This window comes from Bos grunniens, chromosome 2 (genome assembly GCF_055505025.1).
Source record: "Bos grunniens cultivar Pamir isolate PY7600 chromosome 2, Bosgru_T2T1.0, whole genome shotgun sequence".
NCBI lineage: Eukaryota > Metazoa > Chordata > Mammalia > Artiodactyla > Bovidae > Bos > Bos grunniens.
The window spans coordinates 118,906,801-118,929,450 of NC_141166.1; the positions used below are offsets into that span (position 1 = coordinate 118,906,801).

At 39.2% G+C, this 22,650-nt stretch overlaps 1 protein-coding gene across 8 annotated transcripts in view; it reads right to left on the bottom strand.

Moving 5' to 3' along the window:
* Positions 1 to 22,650, bottom strand: part of CCDC141 (coiled-coil domain containing 141) — a 225,572-nt gene that overhangs the window by 17,023 nt on the left and 185,899 nt on the right. For all 8 annotated transcript variants that reach the window (XR_015148410.1, XM_086360957.1, XM_086360959.1 and 5 more), the window contains 5 exons: positions 21,747 to 21,896; positions 10,040 to 10,180; positions 8,772 to 8,960; positions 7,241 to 7,424; positions 3,556 to 3,668 (listed from right to left, as the gene is read on the bottom strand). Coding sequence is in view for 7 of the 8 variants with exons in the window: in XM_086360957.1 (XP_086217083.1) it covers positions 3,556 to 3,668; positions 7,241 to 7,424; positions 8,772 to 8,960; positions 10,040 to 10,180; positions 21,747 to 21,896 (777 nt within the window). In the remaining variant the exon portion in view is untranslated. The remainder of the gene's footprint in view (positions 1 to 3,555; positions 3,669 to 7,240; positions 7,425 to 8,771; positions 8,961 to 10,039; positions 10,181 to 21,746; positions 21,897 to 22,650) is intronic.

A 22,650-nucleotide genomic window follows, 5' to 3' on the forward strand; every position in this document is an offset into this window, starting at 1 on the left:
AACATATATACATTACTATACATAAAATCAATAACTAACAAGGACCTGCAGTATAGCACAGGGAACTCTACTCAATAGTTTGTAACAACCTATAAGGAAAAAGAATCTGAAAAGGAATATGTGTGTGTGTGTGTGTGTGTGTGTGTGTATCTGAATCACTGTGCCACCTGAAAATAACATGATATTGTAAATCAACTATACTTTAATAAAAAATACAATAAAGTGACAGTTGTGGAAGGAATACTAGATTTTGAATTATAACTAAGATCCTACTCCAGATCCACCACTACTGAGTGTGTCCTCAAATAAAGCATTTTTACACTCTCTGATTTTTTAAACAAAGAAAACAACAACTAAACATTACCATCACAAGGTTATTTGGAAAACACTGAGGTAATATTTATGAAAATTCTCTGTAAATATAAAAATTCTACACAAAGAGAAAGGATTATTATCACTATTTTAACCTTGACAGGGATTTCCAGACCTGCTTTTTTCATGAACTCCTGCAAAAGAGAGCCATAGAGTCAACCTTAAAAACAAAACCCAGACATTTATGCTGTCATAGAAACATGTGTAAAGTGTTAACATCCTTTGGCAGCATTTTCTTCAGGCTGTAACTCCTAAGGGCAACGCTGATGCCTGTTTCTCTTGCCATAGAAGCTCTTCCTCATTTCTATATCCACCCAAATCAAACTTTTTTGAGCTACTGAATGATTTTTTTTTTTCCTGTACCAATCCTTTGGGTGTTTACAATAAATGCCAAAACCTTTATGGACAACCCGTTTTAGGCAAAGCATATTGTTAAATGTTGTGTGGGATGCTGAACTGAACAGGGTTTCCTCATTATAATCTAGGAGAGTGGCTGGATGATCATGGTAGATATATGCGATGATTACGGTAGGAAGGAGCACTGGTGCAGATCAAAGAGGGAGTGACACAGCTAAGGAAGGAATTGTGCAGGAGGTGATATTTGGGTTTGGCCTTGAGAGAGCAATTTAGATAAGCGAGATGAAAGGTCATGTATGTGTGAAGTACAATAGTCCACCTTTATGCTTTATGTGTAGAAGATACATTCCAAGACCCACAGTGGATGCCTGAAACTGCAGAAAATAGTACGTACATGTTATTACATCTTTTTTCCAGTAAATACATATCCATGATAAAGTTTAATTTATAAATTAGGTAGCTGCTGCCGCTGTTGCTAAGTCACTTCATCGTGTCCAACTCTGTGCGACCCCATGGATGGCAGCCCACCAGGCTCCCCCGTCCCTAGGATTCTCCAAGCAAGAACACTGGAGTGGGTTGCCATTTCCTTCTCCAATGCATAAAAGTGAAAAGTGAAAGTGAAGTCGCTCAGTCGTGTCTGACTCTTAGCGACCCCATGGACTGCAGCCCACTAGGCTCCTCCGTCCATGGGATTCTCCAGGCAAGAGTACTGGAGTGGGGTGCCATTGCCTTCTCTGAAATTAGGTAGGGTAAGTGATTGATAACAAGATAATAAAATATAACAAGTATAGCAATATATTGTAATAAAAGTTATGTGAATATGGCTTCTCGTAATTTAAAACATAAAAAATATTTACTTTTGGAGTTTTTCATTTAATATTTTCTGATTGAGGTTGACTTTAGGTACCCAAAACTGAGGAAAGCAAAATTGTGGATATGAGGGATGACTATAAAATTTAGAGGCAGACCTGGGAGTGTGGGGTAGGAGATCGCTGAGGTAGGAACCAACAATGAGTGGAGAAACACAATGGTTTGGAAAGACAGTCAGTTCCAGAACATTGGAAAACCTTGAGTCTGAACTTCATTTGGTAAGCAAAGAAGAGTTTGAAGGGAGGTGTTTTGAATTTAAAAACGACACTAGCAGTATCATCTAGCAGGAGTCAATGAGTAGGGGGCCCCTTACTAGCAAAAGAGAATCCAGTGGAAGGTTGGAAATGAGAAAGAGAGGGTACAACTCTGACTCCAGGGGGTGTGGGAGGAAGGGGTAAAGTGGAAGGAGGCAGAGAGTGGAAACAGCTTTCAGGAAGAATAACATGAAGACGAAAAGCTGGAAAGGGGTATCTCTTTAAGAGAGCATATGTTTTAAGTGGAGCTCACTTGGAGATGTACAACATAAATGGGAAAGGTGCTGTAGACGGCAGCAAAGAGTGAAAAAGAGCAATGATTTTTTGGGGCTGTGTTTCAAAAGTCAGGAGAAGAGACACATCCTCAGGGGTTGGGGTAAAGGTGAGGAGGAAGTGAAAAATGTTGAAAAAGTATAAAATGTAAGGTGCATTCATACATTACTGGTGGCATTATAATCACAAAACATTTATGGAAAGCAAAGAATTTTTGTGTAGGTAATAATACAAAAGAAAGAAAAAAGTTTCATGTACAAAGATGTTCACTATAGTGTTATTTAAAATGGTAAAAATGGAAAAATCTAGATTCTCAACCAAAGGAAAAAAAAAAAACAATTTGATTGGATGCCCACTGAATTAAAAGCTTAGCAAACTATTTTGAACAGAATGTTACTCAAATATCTGACATGGAAATTCATACAGAAAAAATACTTGCTGAAAATAAAGATAATTCTGCTCCAAACTGCAAGAGCACCATTATGTCTCCATACCAACAGAAATCCCAACAATAATCATGGGTGTCTTCACATTCAGTACTCAGGGCTATCCTGTGATTAGCTTCCTCTATTTCCTGCATTTTATGAATCAGGAAATGGAGACTCGGGGTCATTAAGAAATATACCCTTAATAGATTAAATCCCCATTCACGAATACAATAATTTGGAGAGCTGGTATTCCTAGGCGGCTGTGTTTTACCCTAGAGTCTGTGCTCTTAATTACCTCACCACTGTTTCAATCCTAAATAACTGGTTATTTCAGTCAGTTATGAAAAGAGCACTAATGAAATCAGCTTGGAAACGACAAAGACAAAAAAATACATATGTGTGTATACATACATAGGTAGGTATGTATGTATGTATATACATACATTTCTCTATTTTAACTGGATTTTACCTAGACAAATCATAAACATATTTCCTATTTTTACCATCAATTTTATTATTCCATGAAAGATGCTAATGGTTAGTTCAATATTTCCATGAAGCTAAATGTTCAATGACTATAATACCTGAAGATTAGTTTTATTTTCTCTGGGGCCACAATTTGGAAGAGAATAAAATAACTTATGTTCATTATTTATGAATGAAAACATAAGGATACTGAATGAGCAACTTAACAACAATACGGACTTTGATTTTAATGGCACACATTTATCCATTAGGATACGATCCATGAAAATGTAAATGAGACACCTGACTTGTGCTTAACCCTCATTCTCGGCAACATTTTTCTCTACAGTGATGGGAAAGAAACAGAATTAACTATTAAAAACAACCAAGTAATTATGTTAGAAAGCTGTGAAACAAATGTGCACATCATGTCCCTTGAGAATTTGCATTAGAACATCTTTGCATCAGAAGACACTTGATCCAGACATTTTAATTTCTATCTTTTAAACATACATATTCTGGTAAGAAGAAATTACCTTCAGCTTTTCTTCAAGCTCTGTGAGAGAGCTACATAATTCAGTGACAGATTCAAGAACTTCTTTGTGTTTGGCCACTATTTTCTCAGCATATTTCTGCCCTTCTTCAAAACCTGGGGAAAAGAAGGGTTAAAACCATTTTTAAAGGTCAAATCCTTAGCAGAAAAAAAATCCCAGGCTAAACCCCATAAATTAATCCCATTAATTTATCCCAGTGTCTGACACTGGGCCTATAGATAGTAAGCACTTACTAAATACTTGTTGAATAGACAAAAGCATCATTGGAAAACCCAAGTATTCTAGAAAAATGGTTACATTTGCTGTACCATGTCCCAATTAATATTCATAAAGCTCCACTCTAACCTCTTTTCTCCTTTTCAAAACATTCAGCTGTTCTTCACTACTTAGAAAGCATACAGTCAAGGCCCTCTGTGATATGGTTTCGACCTGCCTCTCTCAAAAATATATCTCCATAATTCCTTCACATACTTAATATCTGACCAAACTGAACTAGCAACTTTTCTCTCAAAATCCCCACAGCCACTGACTGTTCTTTCCTGTATGGGGAAAGGGTACCCATACCCCTGTCTCTGTGGGGATAAATCCTACTCACTCTTCAAGGTCTACCTCCAATGTCAAGATCTTTGTGGAAATATTCTTCATCTTTCCCAACTGGATTTTCCTCTCCCTACTGGAGTAATAATACAAGTATCTATTGTGTAGTGAGTGCATCTTATTTGCCTGTGGCTAGGCACTTTATACGGAGAAGGCAATGGCACCCCACTCCAGTACTCTTGCCTGGAAAATCCCATGGACAGAGGAGCCTGGTAGGCTGCAATCCACGGGGTCGCTAAGAGTCGGACACGACTGAGTGACTTCACTTTCACTTTTCACTTTCATGCATTGGAGAAGGAAATGGCAACCCACTCCAGTGTTCTTGCCTGGAGAATCCCAGGGACGGGGGAGCCTGGTGGGCTGCCGTCTATGGGGTCGCACAGAGTTGGACACGACTGAAGTGACTTAGCATAGCATAGCATAGGCACTTTATATGCATTAGCTAACAAAACCTTCCTCTAGAAGGTTCTACTGCATTGTCCAAATGAGGAATCCCAGGCTCAAAAGAGCTCTTCAGGTAACCCAGACAATAATTGAAAGAGCAGAAATTTAACTGGACTACTGGACTCCACAGCTCAGACTAAAATGGTATTGTACATTGTTATAGACTGAATTGTGTCCCACTTGCTGTTGCTGCTGCTGCTGCTAAGTCACTTCAGTCGTGTCCGACTCTGCGTGAACCCATAGACGGCAGCCCACCAGGCTCCCCCGTCCCTGGGATTCTCCAGGCAAGAACACTGGAGTGGGTTGTCATTTCCTTCTCCAATGCATGAAAGTGAAAAGTAAAAGTGAAGTGGCTCAGTCGTGTCCAACTCTCAGTAACCCCACGGACTGCAGCCCACCAGGCTCCTCCATCCATGGGATTCTCCAGGCAAGAGTACCGGAGTGGGGTGTCCCACCTAAAATTCATACATTGAAAACTCAACCTCCAGTATCTCAGAATGTAACATTATTTGGAGATGAGGTCTTTAAAGGGAGATAAAGTTAAAAATTGGCATCACGAGGGTGGGGTGCCAATTCATTATGATTGGTGTTCTTAAGAGAAGATTAGAGAAGCTGGGGTGCTTGTGCACAGATGCCTATGTGAAGAGGGAGCAAGAAAAGAGAAGCCTTGGTAAAAACCAGCTCATTGAGTCCCTTGATCTTAGATTTCCAGCCTCTGGAACTTTGAAGAAATTAGTTTTTGTGATTTAAGCTACCCAGTATACGGTATTTTGTTATGGCAGTTCTAGCAAACACACATTTTAGACCTTTGTCACTGCATTTACCATATTGTGACTTCTAGGCACAGACTGTGGATTCCTGAATGACGGAAATGGGTTGTATAGGTCTTTATATCAATCACAGCTCCATAGTATCGCCTAATGGCAGAAAGTGAAGAGGAACTAAAGAACCTCTTGATAAAGGTGAAAGAGGAGAGTGAAAAAGCTGGCTTAAAACTCAACATTCAAAAAACTAAGATCATGGCATCCAGTCTCATCACTTCATGGTAAATTGATGGGGAAAAGTGGAAACAGTGGCAAACTTTATTTTCTTGGGCTCCAAAATCACTGCAGACAGTGACTGCAGCCTTGAAATTAAAGACGCTTGCTCCTTGGAAGAAAAGCTGTGACAAACCTAGACAGAATATCAAAAAGCGGAGACATCACTTTGCTGACAAGGTCTGTATAGTGAAAGCTATGGTTTTTTCAGTAGTCATGTACGGATGTGAGAGTTGGACCATAAAGAAGGCTGAGCATCAAAGAACTGAAGCTTTTGAACTGTGGTGCTGGAGAAGACTCTTGAGAGTCCATTTGGACAGAAAGGAGATAAAATCAGTCAGTCCTAAAGGAAATCAACCCTGAATATTCATTGGCAGGACTGTTGCTAAAGCTGAAGCTGAAGCTCCAATACTTTGGCCACCTGATGTGAAGAGCCAATTCACTGGTAGTTTTCTTTAATTTTTCAATTCATATTTTATTATTTTTATGTATTTACCATTTCCTTTGGAAAATCATTACTAATTCATTCTCATTAATTTAGTATTAGCTAATGCAATAGATGCAATAGCCACATTTTTATGGCTATCCATGGAGAGTGAGTGCTTCATGTAACAAGAGAGACTATCCCTCTGGCAGCAGCTGTGGGCAGCCAAATGAAGCACCGTTGCTCCATCTTTTGGGGCTAGGTTTGCCCAGTCACTAGGCACTACTCTTGTTAATTACCTTGTAGTTAACAGTGTCAAGGAATTCATGAAATTATTCTTCTTGCACCCTCAAGGACTGTCACCCTTGAACAGGCATTTTAAATGGGGACCTTCTTCACATGGAAAGGCTTTTCAGACCAACAGTCATGGAGAAGAGGAAAGCACAATCTGTGAGATGATGATTTGAATTCTCCCATTTATTCCACAGGGCTTCCCAGGTGGCTCAATGGTAAAGAATCTGCCTGCAGTGCAGGAGACACCAGAGACATGGGTTTGATCCCTGCATTGGGAAGATCCCCTGGAGGAGGAAATGGCAACCCACTCCCGTATTTTTGCCTGGAGAATCCCATGGGCAGAGGAGCCTGGTGGGCTACAGTTCATAGGGTTGCAAAGAGTCAGACTGAGCACACACACACTATTTATTCCACAAATGAGAGGAAGACAAGGGAAGACCTTCCAGCCCTTTCTTATATCCACAAACCTTAATCCTCATAGAAACATGAGGACTGTAGACCTCAGTCTTAGCTTTCTACCTACTTCAAGGACTATGGGAGTTGTGTATAGTTTTGAGGACTCACTGCAATCGAAATTAGATTTCATTTTTGTCTACATAAGCTGAGTACTATTCTGGTTTTAATGGGGGAGAAAGGGAAGAGAGAAGGAGGGCTTACAAATGGTCATTAAAAATCCACATGCTTTCATCTCCTGCAGCCAGGAGTTCCTGCCTCTATTCCCTATTATTCACTTTTGCTCTTATCTTGAATCTTTTCCCAGAATAGGCTGGCGTAGTAAGGACCCTGAGGGCTTGCCATGCTCTGCTGTCTGCTAGGTTCACTAGAAATTCGTCCAGTGGTGAATCAATGGGTATCTTAACAGAGACTTCACCATATAAGCGCTGAGCGAGGTCACTGATCTCCTGGATCCTTTCTTCTTGCTGAGGCACTGAGGGTGTGATAAACTTTTTGAACTGCTGGTGGAGGATCTCCACTGCTTCCTTGGTCTTGCACTCTGTGGAATACTTTCCAACTCTTACGACTGTGGCACTTGCATCTTCATACCAAAAGTGACACTAAATTAAAATGGGAGAAATCACAGATTAAAGACACACTATCCTCCCAAATTTCTTCATTTTGCCCACTGAGGTAATTAATGTGAACTCTTTTTAAGTCCTAAGAAATGAAACATCACAGCATGACCATATACTTTTGCACTTGGAAATTAGAGTCAGATAAGAAAATATGGAAATCAATTTGATTTTTCTGCTTTCTTAGATTTGCCTGAAATATAATTCCTAAGAGAAAAGTTGCAGACTTACAAGAACAGGCATTCTAAAAAAAACCATATGGCACTAAAAAGAATCCAAATATCAGCTAAAGTAAGAAAAAGCTCAAACACACAAAATTCAGCCTATTTAATTGAAATCATTAACAATATATGGATAAAGTATTGCCCAAATAACACCTCAACAAATAAATTCTTTTAGGAATAAGATTTAGTCTGTAGATGGAGGAAATATCATTTGAAGAATAGCATTTGACCTTTTCTTGATAGAAAATAGTCATATTTTCAAAGCATAGTGGAGAATTGAGATAGTTTCTCACTAAAAATAAATAACTATGATGAAAGAAATGTGTCTGACCAAGGCCAGAAGCACTTATGCTGAGTGAGAAATAGAAACACATGACTGTTAGGAGTTGGCTTTAAATAAGTGCCATAGAAGTACAGCAAACCTATACATCAGATATGGAAGAATGATTATTTCAATCCCCCTAATGTGGTATTAAATCTAAAAGCTCTATTGCACTAGTGGGAAAGAGAGATGTTTTGTAACTCAGAATTATGGGCTACAAAAAATGCTCAAGAACTTCAAGTGTAGAGTTTCTTCACTATGAAGTGTGCAAATAATGACTTTAACTTGCCAAATTTCATATAATTTATGTATACTTTGCCATTTATCCTCTTGATAAAAATGAAATAATACCAATAAGAATTTTTATACATGAAAAATCCAATTAGCAACTTTCTCTCTAAACATTCTCAAATTCTGTGAAATAAGTCATTATTGATTATTTTAGCAGATATCCAACAGTTAATATAATTAACTCCATGATGATTAAACACCTTGAGTTGACGAGGTTGTGGATAAATGAGAATTTCTCGTATGTTGCTGGTAAGAAGAGTTAAATTAGTAAAATCTTTCCAAAGAGCAAGTGGACAATACAATCAAAACCATGTAACATGTATCCCTTTGGTACAGCAATTCTGCATGAGGAAATTATCCTAAGGATATAATCATGAAAAGGAGCATGATGCACAAATTTAATGACAGTAATAGCTAATGCAGTGTTGTTCTAAGCAACAGAGAAATTTTTTTAAAAATTACAATACAGATAACATGACAACAAGAAGAGAATACCTCTTCTATCAACTCCTGGAGATGCTCGGTCAGGTCCAAATTCTTCCTGTAATCTGTTACAACTTTGTCAAATTCATCCACATGCTTCTGCAAATCCCTCATGGCTTCCAAAAGGATATTCACTTTATTATTTGGATAATTTAAGAAAGAAGTTTTATTCTCAACTTTTTCCATTTTCCTTTTCAAAGCCTGGGCAAAAAAAAAAAAAAAAAAATTTAATGACAGTCAGTTTTTATTTACTCAGCTAGTTAGTAATTAAATATTGAGGGAGAAACTTTGAAAAACTTTTACAGCTTCCTTCATTTAATATGTTAAATGCATAATTATTAAAACCCATTTTGGAAAGAATAGGTTTCCTTTCAGATAGTTTATTGACTCAGCATTCAGCAAATATAGAGAAAATTTACTCTATACCAGGATCTATTCCATAGTTTGAGAATGCTATGATTTTTTTAAAAAGAAAAAGACCATAAAATCAAATATTTTATTGTACTCAGCTCACTGTCTTCTGAGAAAGCAGTCAAATTAGCCAGCATAAGCAATAATCAGGAAAGGTATCAGGGCCTGCGGCGACAGTGGAAGAAGCTTCTGATATAGGTGGGTGCAAGGAAAGAAAAAGGGAGGCATAGGAGGTGTGTGCGTGTGTGTGTGTGTAGCAGGGAGAATGGTGCAAGGAAAGAAAAAGGGAGGCATAGGAGGTGTGTGCGTGTGTGTGTGTGTGTGTGTGTAGCAGGGAGAATGGTGCAAGGAAAGAAAAAGGGAGGCATAGGAGGTGTGTGCGTGTGTGTGTGTGTGTGTAGCAGGGAGAATGGTGCAAGGAAAGAAAAAGGGAGGCATAGGAGGGGTGTGTGTGCGTGTGTGTGTGTGTGTGTAGCAGGGAGAATGGTGCAAGGAAAGAAAAAGGGAGGCATAGGAGGTGTGTGCGTGTGTGTGTGTGTAGCAGGGAGAATGGTGCAAGGAAAGAAAAAGGGAGGCATAGGAGGTGTGTGTGTGTGTGTGTGTGTAGCAGGGAGAATGGGAGCAATGAGGCTGCATAGGTCTGGCAGAGATCATTCTAGAGCTGCTTCAAGAGATAAATCAATAAATTATGTATTTTATGTGAAGCACCCAATTGTTATAAAAACTAAAACTATCTTTTCAGTTCTAATGGTATAAAAAAAGCCTAAGGGTTAGGCATTTAGAATTGAAATGCAAAATAATTTTGCAATAATTGTAGCACACACACACACACACACACACACACACACACACAAGTATCTTCTCATTACCTGTAGTTTTTCAGCATATATATCCACTTGTTGAATTTGATATTTGAGAGCTTTTAGATTTCGAGCTTTTTCATTTTTCTTAGTGTAATTAAACTTCGAATTGTTGAATTTCTTTTTTATTTCTTTGAATGATTCTTTGAGCTACAGTTCAATAAAAAGAAACCGGTGATTTCCTTAAAATGAGAACATTGATATTCATTTGCAGTGAATCAAGATGTCTGTACTTCAAAATCTTTACAACCTTTGAAATGTATTCAGAGTGATTTTAAATAGAAAGCAAGTCTGCTAAGTGAATATATAATGTGAATTTAAACATATTCCCCAAGTGTAGGTAATTATAAATTGTTCTCAGTATTTTTTGACTTGTAATTTATAATTAGGATTACAGTTATAGAACATCCTTTGGCCTTCAAACAAGAATGATTTTAATATGTGATAGATTTTTAACAACTCTATCTTATTTGTATTTATTTGACATTATTTTACAACTCATTCTAGTCTCTCTGTGCTAATATTTGTCTCAGATCCTTCCATATCCAGTGCTCTTACAGTTATCATGAAAAAACTTATTAAGTCTCCCAGGAGCTGTTCATGTTGCAGAGGTCAGTGGTGTGTTAATATTTAGCCCAATGAGGACATTAATGAGGTGGAAAAGGAGACCCAGTATGAGAGTCAGTAGGAAAAGGGCTGTATTTGTTCAAATCCAATTAAAAACTATTTTTCACGGACAGTTTCCAGAAGAGATTTACTTCTTAGATATAAATCATTAACTTCAGAGAGCCTTCAGAAATGGAATGTAAAGTGACAGTTGTTGCCTAGGGTGGCGACGCTAACTTGTGCATGAACAGAGTACGGGGCTGTACACTGAAAACAGGGCATAGATGATGACTCTCTTAAAAACAAACAGTTCAGCTCTATTGGTGAAGCAAAATTCTAAGCAGTCTAGTTCAATTAACTACACTGCTTTCTGGGCCCTTCTCCAGATTCAAGAAGGATAAACACATTGACAGGAAACTCACTCCATAATGTCAGCAAAGAGAAGTACAGAGAAAATATAAAGCATCTCAGATTATATGGGAGCATTTAACAGCCAAGAATGAACAATGTCATGGTTGATAAATTTGAGCTATGGCAAGAAGTCAGGAAAACATTAAAATTCTTTTCAGTGACAGCAAGTAAATTATTTGGGAGGGAATAAAGGTTGTGCACATGCTGGATTTTAGGTTTAAAATGCAGAAAAACTATCTGCCCGAGAAAATGCTCATCTTCTCAATTCTTATTTCAAATTCTGCATATTATAAAGACAAAATTTTGATACTTAACACTTTCTGAAAACTGCTGCTGCAGCTAAGTCGCTTCAGTTGTGTCTGACTGTGCGACCCCATAGACGGCAGCCCACCAGGCTCCTCCGTCCATGGGATTTTCCAGGCAAGAACACTGGAGTGGGTTGCTATTGCCTTCTCCACTTTCTGAAAAGAACAATCAATAAAGCCCTAATTGCATACATGGAAATTATTATACTGATTCAATTTTTGCATTTGCTATACCTATACTTCATCAGTGTTATTTATATGATAAATAAAAGTGTTGAGCATTAGCTTTAAATTACAAGCACAGAGACCACATAAAATATTCCAATTGATAAATCAATAATATTACAAAGGAGTGGAAAGAATTATAACTTCAAAATTTGAAAACTATTCCTCCATTAGAACTCAGAAAAATATTTAAAAGATAATATTCAGCTGATATGTTTACAAAATAAACAATTCATATTTAAATTTTTTGACAGTGGATGTGTTAAAATGTGTGTGTTTGATATCAGTGGGAAAGCACAAATGAGGACAATTTTATGAGGTTAAGATATGAAGAGATAGTAGAACAACAATGTGAACGCCCTGAAATCACTTATATGTACTCCTAAAAGGGTTAAGATGGTAAACTTTATGTTATGTGTCATTCACTACAGTTAAAAATATAATTTTTATTTGTAATAACAATAAATAAAATAAAATAAAAAGAAAGGAAAAATATGTACAGTCACTAACATGTATCCATCAGAAAAAAAAAATTTTATATTCTTTTTTTCCCATGACTGTACCATAACATATATTATAGACTTCAGTCTGGACAAAGGAAGAGGGACTCTGTCATCAACCTGATAACCACTGAGTTATGCCCACTTGTTTAAATGGGAAAAAAAATCAACATCTATTTGAAAACTGTGATAAATGAAGAAAAGCTGAGCCTTAACCTTTTAATTCTAAGTGATGACATTTAAAGTTTACCTTGGATTAAGAAGTTTGAGGCTGATAAATGATAAGTGCAATTTTATTTCTGTTTGCCTTAGAATGTATGTACTTTCACTGAAGATGATTTATAAGGCCAAAGAATGTTCATGGTGAAATGGGATCAGTTTCTTTCTGACATATGATCTCCTTTGACAAACTTGCTGGCCCTTCTCTCTTTTGGTCCCACTGGAAATCCATTTAAATCCTGAACCTTTCCCAGCTCAAATTCAGGACTATTGCAGATACAAGTTGAAGGCAGCAAGCATGAATTACCTACAGCAACCAGATTTTCAGAAAAAAATCTAGCCATGTCTCATTTTCTTACCTGCGCATTCTAATATGAAAAGTTAACTTCCCATCTAATACCCATATAACTTGTTTACATATATATTTTTTAAAAAAACTGAATGCCATGGTTGCTCGGCTATGGTATCATTGTTCATGCATGCAGCTGTTTTAAACTTTAGTTAGCTGATCAACAATGGGGAATGGTGGAGATGGCCAAGACAACTGCTCAACCAGAGCACAGAAAGAAGGAAAACCACCCAAACCTTGGGGCAAGGATAAGTTTACCCTATTCAAAATCTTTAAATGTTGTTATAATTTGTATTGATAAAATTTACGAAAGTCTTAAGAAAATCAGGAGAAAGATCCTTTTTCAAATGCACAGTGTGATTTTCCTATCTTTCCACTTGTCCAGCTCCTCCATAGTTGCCGTAGAATATAGCTGTAATTAGGAAAAAAATCATTAAGACTTAAACCTGCAGTTCTTTTGAAACTAACATAATGAGCATCTTCACCAAATTTCCCAGGGAGCAGAAAACTTCTCTCAGGGTTAGACATAAACAAAACTTCTTAGGGAAGAAGCAAAAGGGAACAAAATGGGGAACAAAGAAGCTGGCTTGCTATTTTAGTCTTGACGAAGCTGGCTGAGGCTACTTTGGCACAAGGATGCATTATTTGTGAGTCTGTTGTTGGCAAGGCCACTTTATGTGCGGGACATGGGACATTTTAAAACTAAGACAATGTCTTTAAAACAAAAGCCTTTCATTAGAACGATGGCACATGACTAGCCAGAAGCAAAAATACAAAACAAGTAGTTCATTTCTCTTAATGTCCATTTCATGAGCTTTATTTTTTGCCCACCATTTTTGCCTACTCCAGAAAAAAAAAAAAAAAAGTTTTCTGATGCTCATTTTCAGTAACAGAAAGAAGGCTCTAATGTTATAACACCCCAGGGATGCTTCATTTGAAATGAAGTGGCCCCAAACTCCTAATTTAACCCGAGTGACTAGCTACAATTATTAATGGTAACTTTAACTTTAGTTCTGGAGAGATTTCAGGACCAGACTTTCTTGGCCTCCTCCTGTTCAGCAACCACATGACTGTCTTCCTGCGCTTACGACCAGTCTTGCAGAAGCAGAAAGTGGGGCAGCTTGGAAAGAGGAGACAAGTGCTCCATTTTACATTTGCAGGTGGCAGCATTTCTCAGTAACAGCTATTCATCCACGCTGCAAGTTTTGTGTGCTCACAATATACTTACATTTGATTTTCTGAACATGATAACCATGATTTGAAAAGTTCAGCTTTTTATCTTCTACAGTAAGAAGAGTAGTTTTGCAGCTGTGAAACACCAAACTTCCAACAGATTTTAACCCAATGGAATGGACATTTCAGAACAAATTGTAGTCTTTTCTATCCTCTTATAAATGCCAACTAAATGGACTCACATTGGGGCCTAGTGATGAGCAGTTGTGATTGTGAAGGCCCTTGGGCTTTAAGTTGCCCAAACTATTAGTTTCCTAAGGACTGTTGTGTTCTGTGGCTTGGCAGACAGTAGTCATATAGTAATATTAGTTGAATGATGATAATTTAGTTTTTCCTTAAAATGATGAATTAAGATCATCAATCTGAAAAATAGTAATTACCTGCACTATTCCATAGTGCTGCCTCATCTATGCCCTCTTTTTCTGCTTCCTTTCCTGCCAGTTGATGGCTGCCCATAGTCATTTGTCAAAAGCAAAAAACACACAATGTCAGAGGGTTTCCCTGGTGGCTCAGTGGTAAAGAACCCGCCTGCCAATGCAGGAGACGTGGGTTTGATCCCTGGTTCAGGAAGATCCCCTGGAGAAGGAAACAGCACCCCACTCTAGTATTTTTGCCTGGGAAATCCCATGGACAGACAACCCTGGTGGGCTACAGTGCATGGGGACACACAGAGTCCGACATGACTTAGCGACTAAACAAAAACAATGTAAGGAAAGGAGAACATCAAGGCTGTATATTGTCATCCTGCTTATTTAACTTATATGCAGAGTTCAGTTCAGTTCAGTTCATTTCAGTTGCTCAGTCGTGTCTGACTCTTTGCGACCCCATGAACTGCAACACGCCAGGCCTCCCTGTCCATCACCAACTCCCAGAGTTTACCCAAACTCACGTCCATTAAGTTGGTGATGCCATCTAACCATCTCATCCTCTGTCGTCCCCTTCTACTCCTGCCTTCAATCTTTCCCAACATCAGGGTTTTTTTTTTTTTTTTTTCAAATAAGTCAGCTCTTTGCATCAGGTGGCCAAAATATTGGAGTTTCAGGTTGAATGTCAGTCCTTCCAATGAACAACCAGGACTGATTTCCTTTAGGATGGACTGCTACATCTCATGATGTACTCTGCATATAAGTTAAATAAGCAGGGTGATAATATACAGCCTTGACGTACTCCTTTTCCTATTTGGAACCAGTCTGTTGTTCCCTGTCCAGTTCTAACTGTTGCTTCCTGACCTGCATACAGGTTTCTCAAAAGGCAGGTCAGGCAGGTCAGGTGTATGCAGAGTACATCATGAGAAACGCTGGGCTGGATGAACTACAAGCTGGAATCAAGATTGTCGGGAGAAATATCAATAACCTCAGATATGCAGATGACACCACCCTTATGGCAGAAAGCAAAGAAGAACTAAAGAGCCTCTTGATGAAAGTGAAAGAGGAGAGTGAAAAAGTTTGCATAAAGCTCAACATTCAGAAAACTAAGATTGTGGCATCCAGTCCCATCACTTCATGGCAAATAGATGGGGAAACAGTGGCTGACTTTATTTTTGGGGGCTCCAAAATCACTACATTTGAAAAGACCCTGATGCTGGGAAAGATTGAAGGTGGAAGGAGAAGGGGACGACAGAGGATGAAATGGTTGGATGGCATCACTGACTCAGTGGACATGAGTTTGGGTAAACTCTGTGAGTTGGTGATGGACAGGAAAGCCTGGCATGCTGCGGTCCATGGAGTCATAAAGAGTCGGACACGACTGAGCGACTGAACTGAACTGAGTGTTATTCATTGTGTATGTATCTATGGCAGCAGCATTCCTGTATTCTAACTTATTGCTGCTAATCTGCCTTATCTCCTTGGAACTAAATGACAGAAGAATAAAAGAATGTGTGTAACTGGAACAAGAAACTATGACATATGGAATACATACAAACATACATACATATATATTAATATATGTGTGTGTGCATATATACATATGTATATGTATATGTATGTATATGTGTGTGTGTGTGTATATATATCATTACTTTCCTAATGGGTAAGATGTTGGTACAGTGTAAAAATTTCAGGCTGAGGTAACATAATTATATGAAAACTTCTGTTTGCAAAATTTACTTTGAGAAAATGAATACCAACCCAATTGTGTCATTACTGTTCTTCTCTGCAAGGTAATTGTTTGTGACCCATAATGAGATTCCAGTGACAAATTTCCATTAACATAATGTAAACGTAAAGGAAGTTTTTTGGTCAGGTTGCAAGAAGAAAACACATTTAATATTAAGTTATTAAATTTCTAGAAAAGTGTAAAGAATAAGGAACTGATGATGTTCTGTCATGTAATAAGGCAAAGTACATCTATAATGCTTTGTGTATTAACAACTTATTTATACTGCCAGGCAAGAAAATGCATAGTGAGATTTAACATTCATGCATACAAATATATGAGTGGAAAAAACCTTCACAAAATCTGGCAGTATGAAGGTTGTGTTTTTTAGTAGACAGTTCAAAGTCAGTGAAACTTCAAGAAGCACTTTAAATGCATTGGAAGCAAAATACTGAGTTTCAAAATCAACTAAAAAAATCTAATGCTCGGTCTACTTCTCTGAAGGGGTACCTGACTATATTTTTTTATGTAAAAAAATTATTGTAATATATTGATTTATGGTAAAGCATCTGCCTGCAGTGCAGGAGACCTAGGTTCGACCCTGGGTTCGATCCCTCGGTTGGGAAGATCCCCTGGAGAAGGAAATGGCAACCCACTCCAGTACTCTTGCCTGGAAAATCCCATGGACAGAGGAGCCTGTAGGCTGCAGTCCATGGCGTAGCTAGGAGTCAGACATGACTGAGCGACTTCACTTTCACTTTTCACTTTCATGCATTGGAGAAGGAAATGGCACCCCACTCCAGTACTCTTGCCTGGAGAACCCCAGGGACGGGGGAGCCTGGTGGGCTGCCATCTCTGGGGTCACACAGAGTTGGACACAACTGAAGCAACTTGGCAGCAGCTGGGAAAATTAGTCAACTATCTGTAAAAGAATGAAACTAGAACACTTTCTAACACCATACACAAAAATAAACTCAAAATGGATTAAAGATCTAAATTTAAGACCAGAAACTATTAAACTCCTAGAGGAAAACATAGGCAGAACACTCTCTGACATAAATCACAGCAAGATCCTCTATGACCCACCTCCCAGAGTAAATGGAAATAAAAGCAAAAATAAACGGGACCTAATTAAACTTAAAAGCTTTTGCACAGCGAAAGAAACTAAAAGCAAGGTGAAAAGACAGACGTCAGAATGGAAGAAAATAATAGGAAACGAAGCAATTGACAAATAATTAATCTCAAAAATATCCAAGCAGCTCATGCAGCTCAATACCAGAAAAATAAATGACCCAATCAAAAAAACGGGCCAAAGAACTAATTTCTCCAAAAAAGATGTACAGATGGCTAACAAATCACATGAAAAGATGATCAACATCACTCATTATCAGAGAAGTGAAGTCGCTCAGTCGTGTCTGACTCTTTGCGACCCCATGGACTGTAGCTTACAAGGCTCCTCTGTCCATGGAACTTTCCAGGCAACAGTACTGGAGTGGGTTGCCATTTCCTTCTCCAGGGGATCTTCCCACCCAGGGATTGAACCCAGGTCTCCCGCCTTGCAGGCAGAGGCTTTACCGTCTGAGCCACCAGGGAAGAGATAATGCAAATCAAAACCATAATGAGATACCATCTCACACCAGTCAGAATGGCTGCTATCAAAAAGTCTACAAACAATAAATGCTGGAGAGAGTGTGGAGAAAAGGGAACCCTCTGACATTGTTGGTAGGAATGCAAACTAGTACAGCCACTATAGAGAACAGTGTGGAGATTTCTTTAAAAACTGGAAATAGAACTGCTATATGACCCAACAATCCCACTGCTGGGCATATGCATGGAGGAAACCAGAATTGAAAGAGACACGTGTACCCCAATGTTAATCCCAGCACTGTTTACAATAGCTAGGACATGGAAGCAACCTAGATGTCCATTGACAGACGAATGGATAAAAATGTTGTGGTACATATACACAATAGAATATTACTCAGCTATTAGAAAGAATGCATTTGAGTCAGTTCTAATGAGGTAGATGAAACTGGAGTCTATTACACAGAGTGAAGTAAGTCAGAAAGAACAACACCAATACAGTATGCTGCTGCTGCTGGTGATGCTAAGTCGCTTCAGTCGTGTCCGACTCTGTGCGACCCCATAGACGGCAGCCCACCAGGCTCCGCCATCCCTGGGATTCTCCAGGCAAGAACACTGGAGTGGGTTGCCATTTCCTTCTCCAATGCATGAAAGTGAAAAGTGAAAGTGAAGTCGCTCAGTCGTGTCTGACTCTTTGTGACCCCATGGACTGCAGCCTACCAGGCTCCTCCGTCCATGGGACTTGCCAGGCAAGAGTACTGGAGTGGGGTGCCATTGCCCTCTCCACAATACAGTATATTAATGCATATATATGGAATCTAGAAAGATGGTAATGATGACCCTATACACAAGACAGCAAAAGAGACACAGATATAAAGAACAGACTTTTGGACTCTGTGGGAGAATGTGAGGGTGGGATGACGTGAGAGAATAGCATTGAAACATGTATGTTACCATATGTGAATAGATGACCAGTCCAAGTTCGAAGCATGATACAGGGCACTCAAAGCTGGTGCACTGGGACAACTCAGAGGGATAGGATGGGAGGGAGGGGGAAGTGGTGTTCAGAACTGGGGGGACACATGTACACCCGTGGCTGATTCATGTCAATGTGAGGCAAAATCCACCACAACATTGGAAAGCAGTAGCCTCCAGTTAAAATAAATGAATCAATAAAGAAATAATCACAGAGGTTGGGCTAAAATATTCTCATCTCAAAGTTGTATATGACTTATAACAAACTTTTATATAAATATTTTAATATATTAATTCCTGATTAAGAACCTACTGTATAGCACTGGGAACTCTCCTTAACACTCTTTAATGACCTATAGTGGAACATAATCTAAAAAAGAGTGGAGATATATATATATATATATATATATATATATATATATATATGTATACCTGATACAGTTAGTACAGCAGAAACTAATACAACATTGTAAATCAACTATGCTTCAATAAAAAATAATTTTGGATGGCATCACCGACTCGATGGACATGAGTTTGGGTGAACTCCGGGAGTTGGTGATGGACAGGGAGGCCTGGCGTGCTGCAATTCATGGGGTCGCAATGAGTCGGACATGACTGAGCAACTGAACTGAACTGAAAGGGAAATGATCTCTGATAAAATAAAAACTTCATTTAGTACAGTTTCATAAAATAATTATAAATTGAATATTGTTTGTAAAGGAATAACATCAAATCAGCCAGAGAGATAAATACATCATGTTTTGAATTAGGTTTTGTGAGTTAGACAGATTAAAATTCTATTTTAAATATAAAGTTTGTTAAAATAAGTGCTTTTGTATTCAATAGAGAAAAAAAGAAAAGAAAGGAGACAGGCCAAAACTTTTTAAGGTCCTTTAAACATGAAACTGTAACTAGTATCAAGCATGAGTTGGATGTGAAGTAGAAGCAAATGAGAAGAATCACTCTGTTAATATTTAAGAACATGTTGTAGGGATATCTGATTCCTAAATCAAACCCACACGTATCTGGTTTCTCGTTCTTGTTCTGGTACAGACAATCCCAGGCGTCCTTGCTATGACTGGAAGGGCCATCTGTCTTCCCAGCCCGCTGGCTTCCAGCACAGGGTCATGACGAGGCAGCCTGTAAATAGAACCACTATCGGAAGGGCCTGAACCACTGTGGGGAGACCCATGTCCAAAAAGGCCACGGCGCTTCAGGAAGAGGGACGCTGAGCCGCAGGCAGCCAGGAATAACCTTTAGCTTGCTCTCTTCTGCTTTCAATAAAACAGGGCTGAACATCACAGTAGAGACAGATTTTCAGTAAGAAAAGTTTACAAATATTTTTTTTTTTTAAGGAAGAGGAGGAAGATGTAAGCGAAGAAAGAAAACAATTTCAGGACAAGGTAGTAAAAAAATCATTTCCATGACTATGAATCTAAATTTTACAGCCTTGGGGAGAATCAAGGTTGTTTTTCTTAACAAGATCTGGCTGAAGTGTTGCTAACTGCAGGACGTGACCTGGAAGAGGCCATTCTACTCAGAGGACAGGCTACACCAGGTGTTTAACTCTGAGTGAATAAAGAGTCTCTGGCCCACAGTGGCTCCTGGAACACATACTGGGAGCAGAAACTCCACAGTCCCGTGGCACATTGCTCCACTGAAAATCCGGTGATGCTAGTTTTCCTCCTGCTGAATGGGATCCAAGTGCCCTCTCCTGCTCTCTCCCCCTCTTGCTTTCCTTCCAGTCCTGCTCCTTTCTTGCATTTGCCTTTGGCCAAAAAGGGCTTGACGACAACCCAGGTTTACTCATACTTCAGTCTATGCTCTGATGTTGACAACAGTTGATACTCACTGAGCTGAAATTGTGTAACTTGGGCATAAGCAGAACAATCAAGGAGTTTTACTACTTCTTTTCCCCTCCACTCACTTGGGCTTGAGATTAAAGGACTTATGTCTTGTTTTCAAAAGAGATAAGTCTAGAATTATGGTACCTGCTGTCCTGCTGTCAGTTCCAGTAAGGAACCGGGGCCCATGCTATCCTTTATTTTTCTCCTAAAACAAGTAAACCTTTGTACGGAAAGTTTCACCAGGGGAGGGTGGCGCTGTAGTTCAGTGTGTGTCTTAGGGAGGCAGGTGGGTAGAATTGAGAGAGAGGAGGTGGAATTGAGGAGATGTATGGAGAGAGGACAGAGAAGGCGATGGCACCCCACTCCAGTACTCTTGCCTGGAAAATCCCATGGACGGAGGAGCCTGGTGGGCTGAAGTCCATGGGGTCGCTGAAGGTCGGACATGACTGAGCAACTTCACTTTCACTTTTCACTTTCATGCATTGGAGAAGGAAATGGCAACCCACTCCAGTTTTCTTGCCTGGAGAATCCCAGGGACGGGGGAGCCTGGTGGGCTGCCATCTATGGGGTTGCACAGAGTCAGACACGACTGAAGTGACTTAGCAGCAGCAGCCAGCCGATGGGAATTTGCTGTATGACTCAGGGAACTCAAACAGAGGCTTTGTGAGCATCTAGAAAGGTGGGGTGGGGAGGGGGATGGGAGGGAGGTTCAGGAGGGAGGGGACATGGGTGTACCAATGGCTGATTCTTATTGATGTATGATAGAAAACCACAAAATTCTGTAAAGCAAATATCCTTCAATTAAAAAAATAAAGTGTCAAACAATAAAAACAATAAAAAAATGAAGATACCTTTCACCTGTTACTTCTTTTTCTCTAGGAGTTGCTTTACCAGAGAAGCCACTCGGTTTGACTAAATATGAAAGCAGCCACTTGACTTTAGTGATAATACTTTGTAACCTCTGAGGCAACAAGCTTGCTCCCCTGACCCTTCATCATGAGTCAGTGGAACTTAAATAGCCTCTCAGCAGGCCGGAGCTGGCTGCACCAGGAAGGTGTCACCCTTCTGCCCTGATGAGCTATATCCACTCAAGCAAAACTACTGCGATAAGGGTTTGGGGTGGGTGGGGAGGAGCAAGCAAAAAACCGTAATACTACATTCCAGGGTCTATACACTGACAACATACTGACATCAACAGTTTGGGGAGTTTAAAGTGTACTCTGTACTCAACCTTTCTGAGCCCTGAGGCTACTGCTTGGTAGATTAAAAGGTCAAGGGTAAAAAGAAAGTCTCCTGATTTATTGTGTGTGTGTGTGCATGTGTGTGCACACGCGTGTGTGTGCGTGTGTGTGTGTGTGTTCCCACCTCGCCTATCTCATCCCTTGTAATGCAGAACTCCAGGCTGCGGGTCAGGGCCCGCTCATGGTCCTCGGTCTGGGCTCGCCAGGTCAGACAGTCCCCTTCAAGCATGTCCAGCTGTTGCTGCAGGTTCTTTGCAGAAACGTTAGAGCAGTTCTGAAAATGAAAGAGAAGTGAAAGTGATGAAGGGAATGGGCAAAACGGCAATGAGAACAACATGCTATTTACCTGCATTGTGAAACTCATAAATGACAATAAAGAAAATAAGCTCCTGATTTACCTTAAACTTCTTTGATTTCAGAAGGAAGCCAGACACCAATATCCAATGTTGTGAAAGACAAACTTACATTTTTAGTTCCGAAACTTGAGTTTTGAAGAGTTGCTCATCATACCCAATGCCTCAGAGACACCATTCAATGTAAGGTATAATTTTTACTTCAAAAGGCATAAAATATGCATTAGAAACATTTGGCTTCTACACTGTAATTTTCTTGTCAACTTGAGGTTAGCCTCAGGTTCATTATGCAAGTGCTCCCATCTCTACTCCGTGCAGGGGCTCCTGAAGTTAAAGCCAGACGTGAATTGGAGAACAATTTACACTATTTGTGCAAAGTGAGACGTCTTCCTTGCTCTTTTCTTTTAAAAATAAATCTACTAATGAAACAAAACTCTTTAAAAGAAAGCTCCTTCTTGGGGAAAACAGAGTCTATTAACAGCGACAGAAATTTTGTATTTCTTTCAGATTAACAAAAATCCTTTAGGTTTACTGCATTCCATATAATTTGGGAGATCAAACCAGTCAATCCTAAAGGAAATCAACCCTGAATATTCATTGGAAGGACTGATGCTGAAGCTGAAGCTCCAACACTTTTGCCACCTCATGTGAAGAGTCGACTCATTGGAAAAAACC